General features: G+C 36.4%; 1 protein-coding gene across 1 annotated transcript in view; it reads right to left on the reverse strand.

Moving 5' to 3' along the window:
* Positions 1-20,974, reverse strand: part of LOC123780383 (A disintegrin and metallopeptidase domain 3-like) — a 118,949-nt gene that overhangs the window by 24,632 nt on the left and 73,343 nt on the right. The window contains exons 13-16 of the mRNA XM_087856328.1: positions 11,855-11,953; positions 10,082-10,277; positions 9,533-9,620; positions 9,090-9,279 (exon numbers count right to left, since the gene is read on the reverse strand). Of these exons, the coding sequence (XP_087712454.1) occupies positions 9,090-9,279; positions 9,533-9,620; positions 10,082-10,277; positions 11,855-11,953 (573 nt within the window). The remainder of the gene's footprint in view (positions 1-9,089; positions 9,280-9,532; positions 9,621-10,081; positions 10,278-11,854; positions 11,954-20,974) is intronic.

The raw sequence follows: 20,974 nt of genomic DNA on the forward strand, positions 1-20,974 counted from the left end.
AGTCCCAGGTATGAGTAAGAAAAAGGCAGTTAATTTTATTTACTTATTCAATGATTAGCTTATCTAACTTTGGACAATTAAATGCCCCAAACATACCCTTCTTCAAGTTTAAAATGAATGTGCTGAGGTGTGTTTATTTTCCCTACCCTACTTATGTGAGCTAGAAATCACTTTGATAAAATATTCTTCTAAATCTTACAAATAATAAATAGAAAATAAAAAAAGCTTTCTATCATATCCAATATTAAGCAAACTTGCATTGTTGAAATAATGCTTATCTCCATGTAATGTACTTTTAAATGCTTTTAAATATTATCAATGCCACAATATCATGCTAGGACTCCTTCTAAAAACTTCATTTTTTACCTACTTCCAAAGCTAGAATTTCAAAGACACAAAGTCACAGTGCTGCTACAATCTTGGCTTGGGAAGGACCAGCAAGACAACTTAAGCCAAAAAACACAATCTACATCTTAGTAAAAATCACAATCCACAAAATTTCCATATGCAATCCAAACCATAGAAATGCATGTTTTGTAGGTTTTGCCCTGATTTCTCACTCATTATATTGGAAATATATGGCCACATCATTAAAATTATTCACAAATGTCACTGTACAAAGAAATGTAGTGTTCTGTTATCTTACCAACCTACAGTTGGCATTTAATGTCTTTGCTTTATTTTCTATTGTATGTCACATCATAATTGCTCTATACAAATGCATATTTCCTAATATCTAAAAATTTATTTATTATTACATTAGAAATGCATTGAAAAGTATGTTAATATATTAACTCTTTACACATTTTTTTAGGTAGGCTCCATGCCAAGGACAGGGCTAGAACTGGTGATCCTGGGATCACCCCAAGCTGAGATCATGAGTCATATGCTTACCTGACTGACCCACCCAGAAGCCCCACTCTTGACACATTTCTAAATCACTTCTCAGAAAGCTAATTTATACTTCTTTTAGGATGATAGTAAGTTATGCTTCTCACCATGAAATATTATTTTCAATGCCCAAATAACACAAAAATAATGGTTGGATATTCATTTGCTTTGTATTTATTTAATAACAAGTTAGGTGGAACATTTTCATATTCCTTAGTCATATGCTCAATTTCATGAGTTTTTTTTTTGCACTGATATGTATTGGGGTGTGTGTGTTTGTGCAAATGCACATATACATAATTTACACACATGCTGATATATATATATAGAGAGAGAGAGAGATATGTATATATATAAATATTATGATATACATATATGTTATGTAGTGTTTTCTTTGACACTAGCTGGGTGTCCAACAATTCCAAGTAACTCAATTCTGACACTATTTGGAGTTAAAATCACATTCCACAACTTAAAAACTCGGTGCCACAAGACTCACTCCATTTCAGATACCACATGCAAATCCCAGACTACCTGCATTTGTGACCATCTGGCTATAAACTGGAGGTTCCCATGGTGCCCTGCTCAGGTTTGATAATTTCCTTATTTGGCTCACAGACTCAAGAAATCATTTTACTTATGTTTACCAGTTTATTATATAGCATACAACTCAGCAACAGCTAAATGGAAGAAATGCATATATTGGGTGCCAGAGGGCAAGGAAGATGTCATAGCGTCCAGGACATCTGTAAACATCTCATCATTGCAGGAAGTTGATTTGTTCACCAACTTAGAAAGTCTCTGAATTTCAGTGTTCAAAACTTACTTTTTATCAAGTTCAATCTCCAGCCACACCACTTTTCCTACTTAGAGGTCTGTGAGTGCAGATAAAAGAGCCAACTCTCTAACATTTGGTCTTTTTGATAACCAGCCCATCCTAAAGCAATCTAGAGGTTCCACCCTAAGTCACCTCATTAGCATAAACTCAGGTTTGGTTGGGAGCAGACAAATAACAGAAAACATTCCTATCACACAGGAAGTTCCAAGGGGATTTAGATGCTCTATGCCAGAAACCAGGGACAAAGACCAAATTATTTTATTATTTTTATTTTATTTTATTTTATTTTATTTTATTTTATTTTTTTTTATTTTTTTTATTTTATTCTAATTATACAGCAATACTTGCCCTCCTTACTACCCATCACGGGGCCAAACCATCCACCACCCACCTCTCCTCTGAAACCCTCAGTTGGTTTCCCAGAGTCCATAGTATCTCATGGTTCATCTCACTCTTTGATTCCCCCCCTTCATTTTCCCCTTCCTCTCTTAATGTCCTCCATGCTATTTCTTATGTTCCACATATAAGTGAAACCATATGATAATTGTCTTTCTCTGCTTGATTTATTTCACCCAGCATAACACCCTACAGTTCCATTCATGTCGATGCAAATGGTGGGTATTCATGCTTTCTGATGGCTGAGTAATATTCCATTGAATATATGGACCACATCTTCTTTATCCATTCATCACCTGAAGGGCATCCCTGCTCCTTCCACAGTTTGGCTATTGTCGACAATGCTGGTATGAACATTGGGGTGCATTTGCCCCTTCTTTTCACTACATCTGTACCTTTGGAGTTAATACCCAGTAATGCAATTGCTGGATCATAGGGTAGCTCTATTTTTAACTTTTTGAGAAACCTCCAAACTCTTTTCCAAAGTGGTTGTACCAAATTGCATTCCCACTGACAGTGTATTAGGGTTCCCATTTCTCCACATCCTCACCAACATTTTTTTGTTTCTTGCTTTGTCAATTTTTGCCATTCTAACTGGTATAACGTGGTATCTCAATGTGGTTTTGATTTAAATTTCCCTGATGGCTAAAGATGTTAACATTTTTTCATGTGTCTGTTAGCCATTCATATGTCTTCTTCGGAGAAGTGTCTGTTCATGTCGTCTGCCCATATTTTGACTTATTTGTTTTTTGCGTGTTGAGTTTGAGAAGTTCTTTATAGATCTTGGATAGCAGCCCTTTAAATGTAATGTCATTTGCAAATATCTTCTCCCATTGCATGGGTTGCCTCTTTGTTTTGTTGACTGTTACCTTCACTGTGCAGAAGCTTTTTATCTTGATGAAGTCCCACAAGTTCATTTTTGCTTTTGTTTCCCTTGCCTTTGGAGACTTGTCTTGAAAGAAGTTCTTGTGGCCGTTGTTGAAGAGGTCAGTGCCTATGTTCTCCTCTAGGATTTTGATGGATTCCTCTCTCACCTTGACTCTTTCATCCATTTAGAGTTTATCTTTGTGTATGGTGTAAAAGAATCATCGAGTTTCATTCTTCTATATATAGCTGTCCAATTTTCCCAGCACCATTTATTGAAGAGACTGTCTTTTTTCCACTGGATGTTTTTTCCTGCTGTATCAAAGATTAGCTGCCCAAAGAGCCGAGGGTCCATTTCTGGGTTCTCTATTCTGTTCCATTGAACTACGTGTCTGTTTTTGTGCCAGTCCATGCTGTCTTGGTGATCACAGCATTGTAATATAGTTTGAAATCAGGCAACGTGATGCCCCCAGCTTTGTTTTTCTTTTTCAACATTTCCTTGGCAATTCAGGGTCTTTTCTGGTTCCATACGAATTTTAGGATTGTTTGTCCCAGCACTTTGAAAAATGCCATTGGTATTTTGATCGGGATGGCATTGAAAGTATAGATCACTCTGGGTAGTACAGACATTTTTAACAAGTTTGTTCTTCTGATCATAAGCAAGGAATGTTTTTCCATCTTTTTGTGTCTTCTTATATTTCTTTCATAAGTGTTCTGTAGTTTCTACAGTATAGGTCCTTTACCTATTTCCTTAGGTTTATTCCAAGGTATCTTATGGTTTTGGCTATTTTAAATGGAATCAACTCCCTAATTTCTCTTTCTATAGTTACATTGTTAGTGTATAGGAAAGGAACTGATTTCTGTGCATTGATTTTTTTATCCTGCCACATTACTGAATTGCTATATGAGTTCTAGTAATTTGAAAGTGGAGTCTTTTGGGTTATCCACATAAAGTATCATGTCATCTGTGAAGAGAGAGATTTTGACTACTTCTTTGCCACATTGGATACATTTTATTTCTTTTTGTTGTGTGATTGTTGAGGCTTAGACTTCTAGTACTATGTTGAACAATAGTGGTGAAAGTGGGCATCCTTGTCGTGTTTCTGATCTTAAGGGAAAGGCTTTCAGCTTTTCCCCATTGAGAATGATATTTGCTGTGGTCTTTGCATGGATGGTTTTTATGAAATTGAGGAATGGTCCCTCTATGCCTACACTCTGAAGAGTTTTAATCAGGAAAGGATGCTGTATTTTGTCAAAGGCTTTTTCTGCATCCATTGAGAGGATCATATGGTTCCTGTCTCTTCTCTTATTAATGTGTTCTCTCACACTGATTGATTTGAGAATGCTGAACCACACTTGCATCCCAGGGATAAATCCCACCTTGTTATGATGGATAATCCATTTAATGTATTGTTGAATCCTATTAGCTAGGATCTTCTTGAGTATTTTGGAGTTCATATTCATCAGGGATATTGGTCTGTAATTCTCCTTTTGGATGGGGTCTTTGCCTGGTTTTGGGATCAAGATAAAGCTGGCCTCATAGAATGAGATTGGAAGTTTTCCTTCTGTTTCTATTTTTTGGAACAGTTTCAGGAGAATAGGTATTATTTCATCTTTGAATGTTTGGTAGAATTCCCCAGGGAATCCATCAGGCCCTGGACTCAGTTTTTTGGGGAGGTTTTTGATGACCACTTTAATTTCTTTACTGGTTATTGATCTATTCAGATTGTCCATTTCTTCCAGTTTCAGTCTTCGTAGTTTATAGGTTTCTGGGAAGGCCTCCATTTCTTCCAGGTTGCTTAATGTATTGGCATATAGTTGTTGATAATAATTTCTAATAATTGTTTCTATTTCCTTGGTGTTAGTTGTGATCTCTCCCATTTCATTCATAATTTTATTAATTTTGGTCCTTTTTTTTTTTGGATAAGTCTGGCCAGTAGTTTATTGCTCTTATTACTTCTTTCAAAGAACTAGCTTCTAGTTTCATTGATTGGTTCTCCTTTTGTTCTCTATTTCATTGATTTCTGCTCTAATTTTTATTATTTCTCTTCTCCTGCTTCGTTTAGGCTTTATTTGCTGTTCTTTCTCCAGCTCCTTTAGGTGTAAGGTTAGTTTATGTATTCAGGATTTTTCTATTTTTTGAGTGAGGCTTGGATGGCTATGTATTTCCCCCTTAGGACCACGTATGCAGTATCCCATAGGTTTTGGACCAATGTGTTTTCATTCTCATTAGTTTCCATGAATTGTTTAAGTTCTCTTTAACTTCCTGGTTGACTCAAACATTCTTAAGCAGGATGGTCTTAGCTACCAAGTATTTGAATTTCTTCCAAATTTTTTCTTGTGATTGAGTTCTAGTTTCAAAGCACTGTGGTCTGAGAATATGCAGGGAACAATCTCAGTCTTTTGGTATCAGTTGAGAACTGATATGTGACCCAGTATGTGGTCTATTCTGGAGAAAGTTCCATGTGCATTTGAGAGGAATGAGTATTCTTTTGTTCTAGGGTGGAATATTCTGTATTTATCTGTGTGGTCCATCTGCTCCAGTGTGTAATTAATTCAAAGCACTTGTTTCTTTGTTGATTTTATGCTTAAATGATCTGTCTAGTGCTGACAGTGAAGTGTTGAGATCCCCCACTATTAACATATTATTATTAATATGGCTTATGTAGTTGGCTGCTCCCTTGTTGGGCCCATAGATAATTACAATTGTTAGATCTTCTGGTTGGATACACCCTTTAAGAATGGTATAGTGTCCTTCTGTATCTCTAACTGCAGTCTTTAGCTTGAAATCTAATTTATCTGAGATGAGAATTGCTACCCCAGCTTTCTTTTGAGGTCTGTTGGCATGAAAAATTGTTCTCCATCCCCTCACTTTCAGTCTGGAGATAACTTTAGGTTCAAAATGAGTCTCTTATAGACAGCATATGGATGGGTCACATCTTTTTATCCAATCTGCAACCTTGTGCCATTTCATGGGAGCATTTAGGTTGTTCACATTGAGAGTGACTATTAAAAAATAGGATTTTATTGTCATCATGTTCTCCGTAAAATCCTTGTTTGTATAGGTTGTCTCTGTAAATTTCTGTTCTATATCACTCTTGGGGTCTTTCTTCTTTTATAGAACCCCCCCCCCTTAATAAATTGCAGGGCCGGCTTGGTGGTCACATATTCTTTCAGTTTCTGCCATTCTTGGAAGCTCCTTGTTTCTCCATCCATTCTGAATGTATCCTTGGCTGCATGTTCTTCTCATTCACTACCCTGAATATGTCTTGCCAGCCCTTTCTGGCTTGCCAGGTCTCTGTGGACAGGTCTGCCATTATTCTGATGTTCCTCCCTCTGTACCTAAAGAAATCTCTTCCCCCTCACTGCTTTCTAGATTGTTTCCTTGGATCTAAGATTTGCAAATTGTACTATTATATGTCGTGGTGTCGGTCTGCTCTCATTGATTTTGGGAAGGGTCCTCTCTGCCCCTTGGACATGAATGCTTATTTCCTTCCCCAGATTAGGGGAGTTTTCTGCTATAATTTGCTCAAATATATCTTCTAGACCTCTCTCTCTCTCCAACCCTTCAGAGATCCCAGAAATTCTGATATTGGAATGCTTCATTGACTCATTAATCTCTCTCAGTTTGATCCCTTGGGTTTAAAACTGTTTTTCGCATGCCACCTCAGGTTCCTTCTTTTCTATCATCTTATCCTCTAGTTTACAAATTTGTTCTTTTGCCTCGTTTACCCTAGCAGTCAGATTATCCTGATTAGACTGTATTTCATTCATATCATTTTTCAGTTCATCTTGATTAGATTTCATTTTTGCCCTTAGAGATTCTATATTGTTGTTAATATTTTTCTCAAGCCTAGATATCACCCTCATAACTCTGAAGTCTATTTCTGACATCTTGGTTATATCCATATCCATTAGTTCTGTGGCAGAGGCCACAGTCGCTGCTTCTTTTCTTTGTTGGTGATTCCTTCTCTTAGTCATTCTGTTGAGGGATGGTTGAGGGAACGTACAGAGTCCAAAGAATTAAGCCCAACCAAGCAAGATGCACCTGTTTTATAGGGACCTTATGGTTGTCAGCCTCTTGTTCTTCCAGCATGTCTTCTGGCAGAGGGGCCTGCAGTGCTGTTACTCTGGCATCCCTGTTTGGGCAGAGTTGCCCTACCCACTGTGGGGGGGATGGGCTCAATGAAAACTGGTTTTGGAGGGCTTTTGTTCTCTGGTGGCTTTCCCTGGCAGCTTTCCATGTCTCTTCTGAGAGTTACAGTAGAAGTGACCACATCCAAACCTCTGTCTTAGAACAGAGAGATCACAGTCTGCTCTTCACAAGCTCTCCAGGCCACAGTGTCTCCGTTTCTGTCTGTGCTGCTAAACACGGCAGTCTCCTGACTTGTGCACCCCACAGCAGCACTCCCAGCTGTCACTCCCAGGGCAGGGCGCGTCTCTGCCCTTTGTGCTTCTAAAACCACAAGTTATCCCCGGTTCACACGTGTGCCCCCATAGCTCCAGGTTTCAGTCTGGGGGGCTGCCCTAAAAGCCTTTCCCTGCCACTACCGGTCTGCGAGTCTGTGCTCAGTCCCCAGCACAGGAGGCTTTGCCTTCCCCGTGCAAGTTCACAGAGGGTCCCTCCCCCCTTCTGTTTATCTTCTGATATCTACCCACAGAATCACAGCTCCCCGCTTCATACCGCAAGACCAACCGTCAGAGATATTGTATTTGTAGAGATCCAGATATAGCTTCTTATATCTCAGGCTGATTTCACAGGTATTCTGAATAGTCTGGTTAAATTTCCAGCTCAGTTCAGGGGACTGGTTGAAACAGGGTCCCCTACTTCCCCACCATCTTTTTTCCTCCCCTCTATGTGGATTTCTTGAGTATTGATGATGTACAACAAATTGTCCTAGAGGACCAGCTGGATGTCCCAGCAGCAGTGGGAGATCCTCAGCCAGCAGACCAAATTATTTTTGTGTTACACCACACACACACACACACACACACACACACACACACACACACACACACATGCACACACACACACACACTCTTAGTGTATATTAATGAATGATTAAATAAGTTAATAAATTTATGTATTTACTCCATCATAGTTATAGTAAATATTTTTTCAGTTTAAATTATCTTTGAAAGGATGACATATTACTATATAGTGTAGTCAGTTACTAGTATGTTCCTCTGCAACTACATCATCATTTTCATGTCAGAATAAACTTATCTCAAGTTTACTAGTTACTTCCATTTTCTGCTTTATTTTCATTTCTTAAAATATTATATCTCAAAGTAAATATTTAAATTAAAATGTGAGATAATTGTGTACTTTTCTTCCTTTGATCAACTAATTTTTTAATGGTACCAGTTTAAAAATATTTTATTCTGTTTCTGAAAATTTTTAAGAAAAAAATAGACAAAGCTTATACTCTGTTTTATTATTGTGTCTTGTGGAAAGGCCAAATTTTTAACATATATTATGCTTTTGGAGGAAAAATTAGGCAAGATGGCCAATGAGCAAATAAATGTTTTAGTTTAATTATAGTCAAATTAATTATCCTTGAGACTTACAGAAAGATGAAATTCTTGGTTTTTTTTTTTTTTTTGGCTTTCCTTGTTATTCTTATTAGTCAGGTTGTTCTCACATAGTTTCTTGGTGTATTATCTGTACTTTTATGTTCTTTGTTTACACAAATTTTTTAAAGATCAGATCCTGGCTTAACAGAGAGATTTAGATTCTCAAGTGTGAGAACACAAGTTTAAATATAGCAAAATTTATAATAAAACAATGATAGTGAAGCAATAAAAATTCTGATGTTTGAATTTGATGATCATGATACAGTAACCAAAATTTGTAACATTAATTATAAATGAAAACTCTTTAGGTCTCTCTCCTTCTCTCCCTCTCTCCAGGAGGAACAGTTCTATATCTCAGTGTAGATTCACTATGTCCATGGGAGGAAGTGAGTTCAGGGTTTTCCCAGACCGCCATCTTGGACGTCATCCTCTCTCTCTTTTTTTCTCTCTCTCATGCACAAGCACTTACATACACAGACACTCAGATACAAACATATATGGAATGAAGTAAAATTTTTTTTACCTTATTTACTCCACACATAGTGCCATTGTTCATTCTGGTAGCATCCACAACTGAACCTCTTGCTTCAGGTCTTAAATACCCTGACAAACAGATATGGCCTCCAAGGTAAGTATATTGAACATCATAATTTGTTACTAGTACTATTTTTGAATGTGTCCAGTGACAAACTATCGTTCCACAAAGGGTATTCCTGGCAATAAAAGGCAGAGAAAAAGCTCATATGTCACTTAGAGACACAATATGTTTAGTAAATAACAGTTCAAAGCATGAAGAGAATTCAAAATATTACTCAAATTGTAACATCAAAGTTATTCGGAGCATACATCATCTTATAAAGTATAACAAATTCATCTGTATATATGAGGTCCATCTCTCATTTGTATTAACTTATTTTTGAACACACACACATGCATTTGAAAAAGTAAGGTTATCTAAATACACACCCAAAATCACATTTTTTTCCACAGTTTCCAAAAATATCTTGTTGAAAATTCACTTCTTGTGTACATAGATAAGTAGAAACTTTAGCAACTGAAAATATAAAGTTACAATTACTCATTTTAATAAAAATTAATATAGGGACATCTAGACAGTAGCAGTGCTCAATCAGGGTCATCTACTATAAATTTTTAGTGTCGTCTCTGGCCATAAAAGGAGAAACACTAAAAACTACCCACTTGAGAAAAGGAAAATTATATCATAGGCAGAAATGATTAAGAAAGCAGTCATTTGCTCTCTTATCTACAATTCTAATATTCTACTCTTCTTCGCACCAATCACCTGAAATTTGATTAATACCTTTTTTTTTGTCCTGTACTTATTAGGTCTATTTTGCCTCTTTACATAGTTCAATGTCACATTGATTCACAATTTTAATTTCAAATTAGAATTTACACAAACAATACCTTTTATGATGGCTATTGGGTGGATTACTGACTTTAGAAAAATACAGTTTGAAAATGAACCCCAGAAAAAAAAGATACAACTATTACATTTTCCAAATAATTTTGCACACTGTACATCTGGATCTTGGCATACTCCTTCAAAGCAATAGGCAGTCTTATTATTGCATGGTTCTAAATCAGCAGATTTCACATCAGGTACACAAGCTGTAGAAGATCCATTGCAATATTCTGGAAAATCACATGGATCTGTCATTTTCCTACATAAACGTCCTCTTTCCGCTATCTGTGAGACAAAGAAAAATCAGTATTTTTTTAAAGTCGTAAACCAAAAATGTAAAAAAACTTAAGCAAGAGTAGTGTATTTCTGTCACTTCCATTATTATTACATTTTTACTTAAAGTCAAATTATGAATTTACTTAAAACCCCAGAGAAATAGATTGGAAAAAACCCAAATGTGAATCAGTGGATGAATAGATAGACAAATCGTGGTATATTCACACAATGGAATATTTTCAGCCATTTAAAGGAGTACTGATACATATGCTCCAAGGTGGATGAACCTTCAACGCTATGTTAAGTGAAGAAAGCCAGACACAACAGCTCACGTATTCTGTACTTTTACTTATATGAAATATCCAGAATAGGTTACTCCAGACAGAAAAAAATTGATGATTGCCAGGGACTGACGGGAAGGGAGAAAGGAGAACATGGGCTTAAAGGGCTAGGAGTCTCCTGTTTGAGTGAGGAACATGTTTTGGAACTAGATAGAGGTGGCAGTTGTATGACATTGTGAATGTACTGAATGCCGCTAAGTTGTTCACCTGAAATGGCAAGTGTCATGGTACATGATTTTCACTCTAATGTTTTTAAAGGCTCTGCCAAATGTAGGAATTATCCCGTGTCTAAGGGAAGGGCAAGGGACTGTGTAGAAAAGCTTTTGTGCTCAATCTTGCTGATTTGGAGACAAAGGCCAAGATGAGAGCCCTGGGGAAGGGAAGAGAGACAAGGTTTATTGCTAAGTAGTAGAAACTCTAGGCTTGCCTCTATATTCGTGCTTGAAGACAAGTGACCACTGGCTTTAATTACTAGCACACAGAATGAAGAAGAGCACACATAGAACGAAGTAGAATGACGTTAGAAGATATTTCATTGACAGAGAACCTGGCAAATCTGAAATCTGGCAATCAAGATCTCTAAGTAATCAGCTTCTATAATTGTCGCTGACTCCTGAACGTGACACAGAAAAGGCAAGGTGCTACAATGAAGTGATCCCCAAAAGACAAATCTTACTCAGTGTCCTTTCAGTGTAGCTATAAAGGAAAATTGAATGGAAAACTTCTCAAGGGAAGTCAAGGATTCAATCTACTTCTGGGGCCAGGAGTTCTTGCAAAGTTAAACCTCAGTATCAGACATGCTACATGTTGCTGACTATTTTACTTGGACTCCTTTTATGCTGTTCTCAAAATGAGATTATTATTGTTTGTTTATTCAAACGTTGTATGTCAACTGTGTGTTGGGTGGCTTATTTGTAATTTTGTCATAAGTTGTTTGATCATGAAGAGCTAAATTCAGGTATGACCAAGAGGAATTCATAGTGTCCAAATAATCTGAAATCAATATTGAATATCTGGATGGGGCCAGAGTAGATTAAAAATAATGCAGTGAAAAGGACAGCTAAGGAGGTTGAAGAGATTTAAAGATATCCTCAGAACATGGAAGTGAACTATGTATGAATCAGATATTTAAAGTTACATATTCAAAAGTTGTGTAAAAAAACAGTTTTAAAAATGCTACAAAAAAGAACACACAAGAACACAAAAAATTATGGAAGGAAATCATGTAGTATTTTGAAAGCTTACCAGACAAGTTTTTCTATCACAGCATGGTCCATTGCCACACTCTGCATATCCAATCAGAGTACAATCTACAGGGTTACAACATTTTTTATGAGTGCATTCCTACAAGCGAATATAAGAGTTACATAATAGGAATCTTCAATCAAATAAATAATTGTATTTATTGTCAAAATATACAACATATTTCACCAAGTTAATTACTTGGGGAATACTTTTCTATTTTACTAAACCTCCTCAAGATACCATCTTGGGAATACACAACAATTTATGCATGTGACAAAAATATAGAGATTCTAAATTATAATATCTTGTTATCATAAATAATGTTTCAAAGAAAAAAGTTTGTCATTATTTTTTTCCCTGTAAGACATTATATTAAACATTAATTCCAAAAATTATTAGATAATAGAGCACAAAAATATTAATAACTCTTCATAAGATACTATTTTCTTTTTTCCATATAGTAAACGAGTGATGTTTCACAAGACTGATAGTAATGTTTAAAAATTAGTAAAGTGGATAGGCAAAAATAACTGTTTATATTTGTTTCAATATTATTATTTTTGTTACTCGTGTGCTGAAAATTTTACATATCTGCACATTATGGTTTATTTTGTATTTCTGTGTCTATATTTCTGTTGATGAATTCCTCTATTTCCTTTATTTATAAGCTTTATATTAATGATATTAACTCCTGGCCACCAACATAGCATCACTACATTTTAAAATTTGTCATGACAATTTACTTTTGATTTTTTTTTCCTCTGCTAACTTCTTGATATTGTGATATTGTGAAAACCATAATTTTTTTTTCTGGTTTTGTTCTTTAAGATTATGGATAAAACTTACTCCACCCTAACCCCACTAAATATGTGAGTTTATAGTATGTGTGTAAAATGTTAGTGTTATATATACGTATTCATTTATTTTCATTTTACATTGAATTTTTTTATTTAAGTATAGTTCACAGAATGTTACATTCATTTCAGGTGTACAACTTTGTGCTTTGACAAGTTTATACATTATGCTAGGTCAGTAAGTGTAGCTACCATAAGTCCCCATACATCATTCTAACAGTATCATTGACTTTATTACTTATGCTATGCCTTTTATTCCTGTAACTTATTCATTCCATAACTGGAAACCTATATCTCTCTTTCGCATCACCCATTTTGTCCAACCATTCACCATCCACCCCTCTGGGAACCATCAGTTTGTTTCTCTGTATTTATTGGTCTGATTTTGCTTTCTGTTTACACATGTGACTTTCTTTTTTTTTTTTTAGATTACACTTATGAGTGCAATCATATGGCATTTGTCTTTCTCAGTCTGACTGATTTCACTTAGAAAAATGACCTCTAGGTATATCCATGTTGTCTCAAATGGAAGAATCTCAACCTTTTCACAGCTGCATAATATCCCATTGTGTGTATGTGTGTGTGTGTGTACACCATTTTTTCTTATCCATTCATGCATTGATGGACACTTAAATAGCTTCCATCTCTTGGTTATTGTAGATAATGTTGTGATAAATGTAGGGGTGCATGTATCTTTTTGAATTAGTGTTTTTGTTTTCTTTGGGTAAATGATAGTAGTGGAATTATTGGATCATACGAATTTCTATTTTAAATTTTTCAAGGTACCTTCATACTGTATTTCACAGAGCCTGCACCAATATAAATTCCCACCAACAGTCTACAAGTGTTCCTTTTTCTCCACATCCTCACCACTATTTGTTATTTCTTGTCCTTTTGATTGTTACCCATTCTTTCTGGTGTAAGGTCATATGTCATTGTGACTTTGATTTGCATTTCCCTGATGATTAGTGATGTTGAGCATCTTTTCATGTGTCCATTGGCCATCTGGATGTCTTCTTTGGAAAAATGTCTATTCAACTTTAAATCAGATTTTTTTTTTTGGTGTTGAATTATATCAATTCTATATATATTTTGGATATTAACTCCTTATCAGATATATCATTTGCAAATATCTTGTCCCATGAATAGGTTGCCTTTTTGGTTTTTTTCTTTATTTTAATTTCAGTATAATTAACATACCATGTCATATTAGTTTCAGATTCCATACATCACCCAGTACCTATCACAACAAGGGCACTCCTTAAGCCCCATCACCTATTTAACTCATCCCCTCACCACCTCCCCTCTGCTAAACATCTGTTTCTTCTATTTAGTTAAGAGTCTATTTCTTGGTTTTCAAGGATGTGGAGAAAGGGGAACTCTTTTGTACCATTGGTGGGAATGCAAACAGGTGCATCCACTCTGGGAAACAGTATGGAGGTTCTTCAAAAAGTTAAACATAGAACTAGCTTGTTACCCAGCAATTATATTACAAGGTATTTACTCAAAGAATACAAAGACACTAATTCCAAGGGATTCATGCACCAATGTTAATAGCAGCATTATCTACAATAGCCAAAATATGGAAGCAGCCCAAGTGTCTATTGATTTATGAATAGATAAAGGTGTGGCATATATTTATGGTGGAATATTACTAAGTCATGAAAAGGAATTAAATCTTTCCAATTGCAATGACATGGATGGATCTAGAGTATTATGCTAAGAGAAATAAGTCAGAGAAATAAAAATATATGATTTCACTTATTTATGGAATTTAAGGAACAAAACAAATGAACAAAGGGAAAAAAGAGAGAGAGAGAGAGAAACCAAGAAACAGACTCTTAACTATAGAGAACAAACTGATAGTTACCAGAAGGGAGCTGGGCAGGGTGATGTGTTAAATAGGTGGTGGGACTAAGGACTACACTTGTTTTGATGTGCACCGGGTGATGTATAGAATTGTTCAATCATTATATTGTACACCTGAAACTAATATTACACTATGTGTTAACTGGAATATAATTTTTTTAAAAAGTCTATCTTGGGGCGCCTGGGTGACTCAGTCATTAAGTGTCTGCCTTCGGCTCAGGGCATGATCCCAGCGTTATGGGATCAAGCCCTGCATCGGGCTCCTCCACTGTGAGCCTGCTTCTTCCTCTCCCACTCCCCCTGCTTGTGTTCTCTCTCTCTCTGTCAAATAAATAAATATAATCTTTAAAAAAATTAAAAAGTCTATTTTGTCTGATGCAAGTATTGCTACTTTGGGTTTCTTTTGCATTCCATTTGCATGATTAGTGTTTCTTTATCCCCTCACTTTCAATCTACAGGTATCTTCAGGTCTGAAATGAATCCCTTGTAGGCAGCATGTGGATGGGTCTTTTTTTTTTTTTATCCACTCTGACACCTTCTGACTCTTGATTGTTTAGTCCACTTATATTCAAAGTAATTATTGATAGGTATGTATTTATTACCATTTTGTTACTTGATTTGTGGTTGTTTTGGTACCTTTTCTCTGATCTCTTCTTTTTATCTCTTCCATGGCATGTTGGTTTTCTCTAGTGACATACTAAATATCTTTTAGTGAATATCTTACTCTATTTTTGGCATATCTATTACTGTTTTTTGATTTGTGTTACTATTCAATTTATATATAACATCTTCTGCAATTAGCAGTCTATATTAAACTGATGGTCACTTAATTTTGAATTCATTCTTCACTCCTCTCCCCTACACATTTCAGATATTTGGCACCATATTTTATATCCTATTATTTTATGAATACCTTGATTGACTTTTACAGAAACACTTATTTTTACTGCTTTTTTGTTTTATTTTCCATGTTCTTACTTATGGTCTTTCATTTCCATTCAACGGGACCTCTTTAATATTTCTTGTAAAGCTGGTTCAGTGATAATAAAATCCTTTAGTTTTTTATTGAGAAGGTACATCTCCTCTCTTCTGAATGATAGCCTTGCTGTATAGAGTATTCTTGGATACAGATTTTTCCCTCAGCACTTTGAATGCATCATGCCACTCCCTTCTGGCCTATGAAACTCCTGCTGAAAAGTCACCTTACAGCCTTATGGGGTTTCCTTTGTATGTAACTGGCTTTAATTCTCTTATAACCTTTCAAATTCTTTTTTTTTTAATAATAATATTTTTTATTATATTGTGTTAGTCACCGTACATTACATCCCTGGTTTTTGATGTAAAGTTCCATGATTCATTAGTTGTGTATAACACCCAGTGCACCATGCAATATGTGCCCTCCTTACTACCCATCACCAGCCTATCCCATTCCCCCACCCCCCTCCCCTCTGAAGCCCTCAGTTAGTTTCTATGAGTCCATAGTCTCTCGTGCTTCATTCCCCCTTCAGATTACTCCCCCTTTCTTTATCCTTTTCTTCTCCTACCAATCTTCCTACTTCTTATGTTCCGTAGATGAGTGACACCATATAATTATTGTCTTTCTCTGCTAGACTTATTTCACTTAGCATTATCTCCTCCAGTCCCGTCTGTGTTGCAGCAAATGTTGAGAAAACTTTCTTTTTGATGGCTGAGTATTATTCCATTTTATATATGGACCACATCTTCTTAATCCAGTCATCTGTTGAAGGGCATCTCAGTTCCTTCCACAATTTAGCTATTGTGGACAATGCTGCTATGAACATTGGGGTGCTTATGGCCCTTTTCTTCACTATGTCTGTATCTTTGGGGTAAATACCCAGTAGTGCAATTGCTGGGTCATAGGGTAGCTCAATTTTTAACTTTTTAAGGGACTTCTATGCTGTTTTCCAGAGTGGTTGTATCAGCTTGCATTCCCACCAACAATGTAGGAGGGATCCCCTTTCTCCACATCCTCTCCAGCAATTGTTGTTTCTTGCCTTGTCAATTTTTGCCATTCTAACTGGCGTAAGGTGGTATCTCAGTGTGGTTTTGATTTGAGTTTCCCTGATGGCTAATGATTTTGAACATTTTTCATGTGTCTGTTAGCCATTTGTATGTCTTCATTGGAAAACTGTCTGTTCATATCTTCTGCCCATTTTATGATTTGTTTATTTGTTTCTTCTGTATTGAGTTTGAGAAGTTCTTTGTAGATCTTGGATACCAGACTTTTATCTGTAGTGTCAGTTGCAAATATATTGTCCCATTCCGTGGGCTGCCTCTTAGTTTTTTTGACTCTTTCCTTGGCTGTGCAGAAGATTTTGATATTGATGAAGTCCCACAAGTTCATTTTTTCTTTTGTTACTCTTGAGTTTGGAGATATGTCATGAAAAAGTGTCTATGGCCAATGTCAAAGAGGTTGCTGCCTATGCTCTCCTCTAGGATTTTGATGGATTCCTGTCTGACATAGAGGTCTTTCATCCATGTGAAGTTTATCTTTGTGTATGGTATGAGAGAGTGGTCAAGTTTCATTCTTTTGCATGTAGCTGTCCAATTTTCCCAGCACCATTTATTGAAGAGACTGTCTTTTTTCGACCCGATGTTTTTTCCTGCTTTATCAAAGATTAGTTGCCCAAAGAGCCGAGTATCCATTTCTGAGTTCTCTATTCTGTTCCATTGGTCTATGTGTCTGTTTTTGTGCCAGTACCATGCTGTCTTGGTGATCACAGCTTTGTAGTACAGCTTGAAATCTGGCATTGTGATGCCCCCAGCTTTGTTTTTCCTTTTCAACAATTCCTTGGTGATTTGGGGCCTTTCCTGGTTCCACACAAATTAAAGGGCTGTTTGTTCCAGTTCTTTGAAAAATGTCATTGGTATTTTGATCTGAATGGCATTGAAAGTGTAGATTGCTCTGGGTAGCATGGACATTTAACTATGTTAACTCTTCCAATGCATGAGCATGGAATATTTTTCCATCTTTTTGTGTCTTCTTCAATGTCTTTCCATTTTTCCATCTTTTTGTGTCTTCTTCAATGTCTTTCCATCTTTTTGTGTCTTCTTCAATGTCTTTCAAGAGTGATTTGGGGTGCCTGGGTAGCACAGCGGTTAAAGCATCTGCCTTTGGCTTGGGCGTGATCCTGGCATTCCAGGTTCGAGCCCCACGTCAAGCTCCTCCTCTATGAGCCTGCTTCTTCCTCTCCCACTCCCCCTGCTTGTGTTCCCTCTCTCACTGGCTGTCTCTATCTCTGTCAAATAAATAAATAAATAATCTTTAAAAAAAAAAGAGTGATTTGTACTTTCTAGAATATAGATCCTTTACATCTCTGGTTAAGTTAATTCCAAGATAACGTATGATTTTTTGTGCTATTGTAAATGGAATCAATTCCCTAATTTCTCTTTCTTCGGTTCGTGTATAGAAATGCAACTGATTTCTGAGCATTGATTTTGTATCCTGCCACATTACTGAATTGCTCTATAACTTCTAGTAGTTTGGGATTGATTCTTTTGGGTTTTCCATATAGAGTATCATGTCATCTGCGAAGAGGGACAGTTTGACTTCTTCTTTGCTGATTTGGATACCTTTTATCCCTTTTTGTTGTCTGATCGCTGTTGCAAGGACTTCTAGTACTATGTTGAATAACAATGGTGAGAGTGGGCATCCTTGTCGTGGTCCTGATCTTAAGGGAAAGGCTTCCAGCTTTTCCCCATTGAGAATGATATTTGCTGTAGGCTTTTCATAGATGGTTTTTATGAGATTGAGGAATGTACCCTCTATCCCTACACTCTGAAGTGTTTTAATCAGGAAAGATGCTGTATTTTGTCAAAAGCTTTTTCTGCATCTATTGAGAGGATATGATTCTTGGCTTTTTTCTTGTTGATATAATCTATCACACTGATAGATTTGCGAATGTTGAACCACTCTTGCTTCCCAGGGATGAATCCCACTTGGTCATGATGAATAATCCTATAAATGTACTGTTGGATCCTATTACCTAGGATCTTGTTGAGAATTTTGGCGTCCATATTCAGGGATATCGGGCTGTAATTCTCCTTTTTGATGGGGTCTTTGCTTGGTTTGAGGATCAAGATAATATTGGCCTCATAGAATGAGTTTGGTAGATTTCCTTCTGTTTCTAATTTTTGAAACAGCTTTAGGAGAATAGGTATTATTTCTTCTTTGAATGTTTGGTAGAATTCCCCAGAAAATCCATCAGGTCCTGGAGTTTTGTTTTTTGGAAGGTTTTTAATCACTGCGTCAACCTCTTCATAATTAATTGGTTTGTTTAAAAAAATCAATTTCTTTCTGTTTCAGTCTTGGTAGTTTATAGTTTTCCAGGAAGGCCTCCATCTCTTCCAGGCTGTTTAATTTATTGGCATAAAGCTGTTGATAAAAGTTTCTAATAATCCTTCCTTTTTCATTGGTATTGGTTGTGACATCTCCCTTTTCATTCATAATTTTATTAATTTGGGACCTTTCTCTTTTCTTTTGGATAAGTCTTGCCAGTGGCTTATCTATTTTATTTATTCTTTCAAAGAACCAGCTTCTAGTTCTGTTGATCTGCTCAACTGTGCTCCTGGTTTCTAATACATTGATCTCTGCTCTAACCTTGATGAACTGCTTTCTTGTGCGTGTATTAAGCTTGTTCTTCTATTGCTGTTCCAGCTTCTTGAGGTGAGAATATAAAAACTGCATTTTAGATTTTTTTATTCTTTTGAGTGAGGCTTGGATGGCTATGTGTTTTCCCCTTAGGACTGCCTTTTCGGTGTCCCATACGTTTTGGACCATTGTGTTTTCATTCTTGTTGGTCTCCATAAATTGTTTAAATTGATTTTTGATTTCCTGGTTTATTGAATCATTCCTGAGCAGGATGGTTCTTAGTTTCCAAGTATTTGAGTTTCTTCCAAATTTTTCCTTGTGATTGAGTTCCAATTTCAAAGCATTGTGGTCTGAGAATACGCAGGGAATAATTTCTTTTGGTATCAGTTGAGACTGGTTTTGTGACCAAAACATGATCTATTCTGGAGAATGTTCCATGTACATTAGAATAGAATGAGTATTCTGTTGTTCTGGGGTGTAGTGTTCTATAAATATCTATGAGGTCCATCTGATCTAGTATGGCATTCAAAGCTCTTGTTTCTTTGTTCATTTCTGCTTAGGTCATCTATCTATTGCTGATAGTGGAGGGTTGAGGTCCCCTACTATTAACGTATTTTTATCTATATGTCTCTTTATTCTGGTTAAGAGTAGGCTTGTGTATCTTGCTGCTCCCCTGTTGGGGGCATAGATATTTATAATTGTCATATCCACTTGTTGGATACATCCTTTAAGAATAATATAGTTCCCTACTGTATCTCTAACTATAGTCTTTAGTTTAAAATCCAATCTGTCTGATTTTAGAATTGTTACCCCAGCTTTCTTTTGAGGTCCATTGGCATGAAGGATGGTTTCCATCCCTTTACTTTCAGTCTGGATGTATCCTTAGGTTCAAAATGAATTTCTTGTAGACAGCAAATGGATGGGTCTGTCTTTCAATCCAATCTGCCACCCTGTGGTGTTTTATGGTAGCATTTAGGCCATTCACATTGAGAGTGATTATTGAGAGATATGATTTTAATGATGTCCTGTTGCTTGTAAAGTCTTTGTTTCTATAGATTGTAACTTTCTGTTCTGTATCACTCTTGTGGCCTTTTTACTTTTATAGAACCCCCCTTAAAATCTCCTGTAGGGCTGGTTTCATGGTTACGAAATTGGTCAGTGACTGGTGATTCTGGAAGGTCCTTATCTCTCCATCAATTCTGAATGACAGCCTTGCTGGATAAAGGATCCTTGGCTGCATGTTTTTCTCTGAAAGAGCTTTAAAAATGCCCCCACAACCCTTTCTCTCATTCCAGGTTTGTATAGACAGCTCTGACATAATTCTGATACCTTTGCCTTGGTACATGAGAAATTTCTTCGCCCTGGCCGCTTTCAATACTGTATCCTTGGATCTAATATTTGCAAAATGCACTATGACGTGACATGGCATAGGTTTGTTGTGGTTGAGATTGGGAGGGGTCCTCTCTGCCTCTTGGACATGAATGCTTGTTTCCTTTGCCAGTTTAGTGAAGTTCTCAGCTACAATTTGTTCAAATATCTCTTCTAGACCTCTCTCTTTCTCCACCCCCTGGGGAATGCTGATGATTCTGACATTGGAATGTTTCATTGAGTCAGTAATCTCCCCAGTAACCTACATTCTTGAGATTGGATTTTTTTGAGCCACGTTTCTGTTTTAGCTTTCTATTCTACCAACTCATCCTTCAATTCACTGATTCATCTTCTGCTTCATTTAACCTTGCTGTCAGAGCATCTAGTTTTGACTGCATTTGATTCATAGCATTTTTA

The sequence above is a fragment of the Ursus americanus genome, chromosome 27, assembly GCF_024610735.1.
Source record: "Ursus americanus isolate L20-20 chromosome 27, mUrsAme1.1.p, whole genome shotgun sequence".
Taxonomy (NCBI): Eukaryota; Metazoa; Chordata; class Mammalia; order Carnivora; family Ursidae; genus Ursus; species Ursus americanus.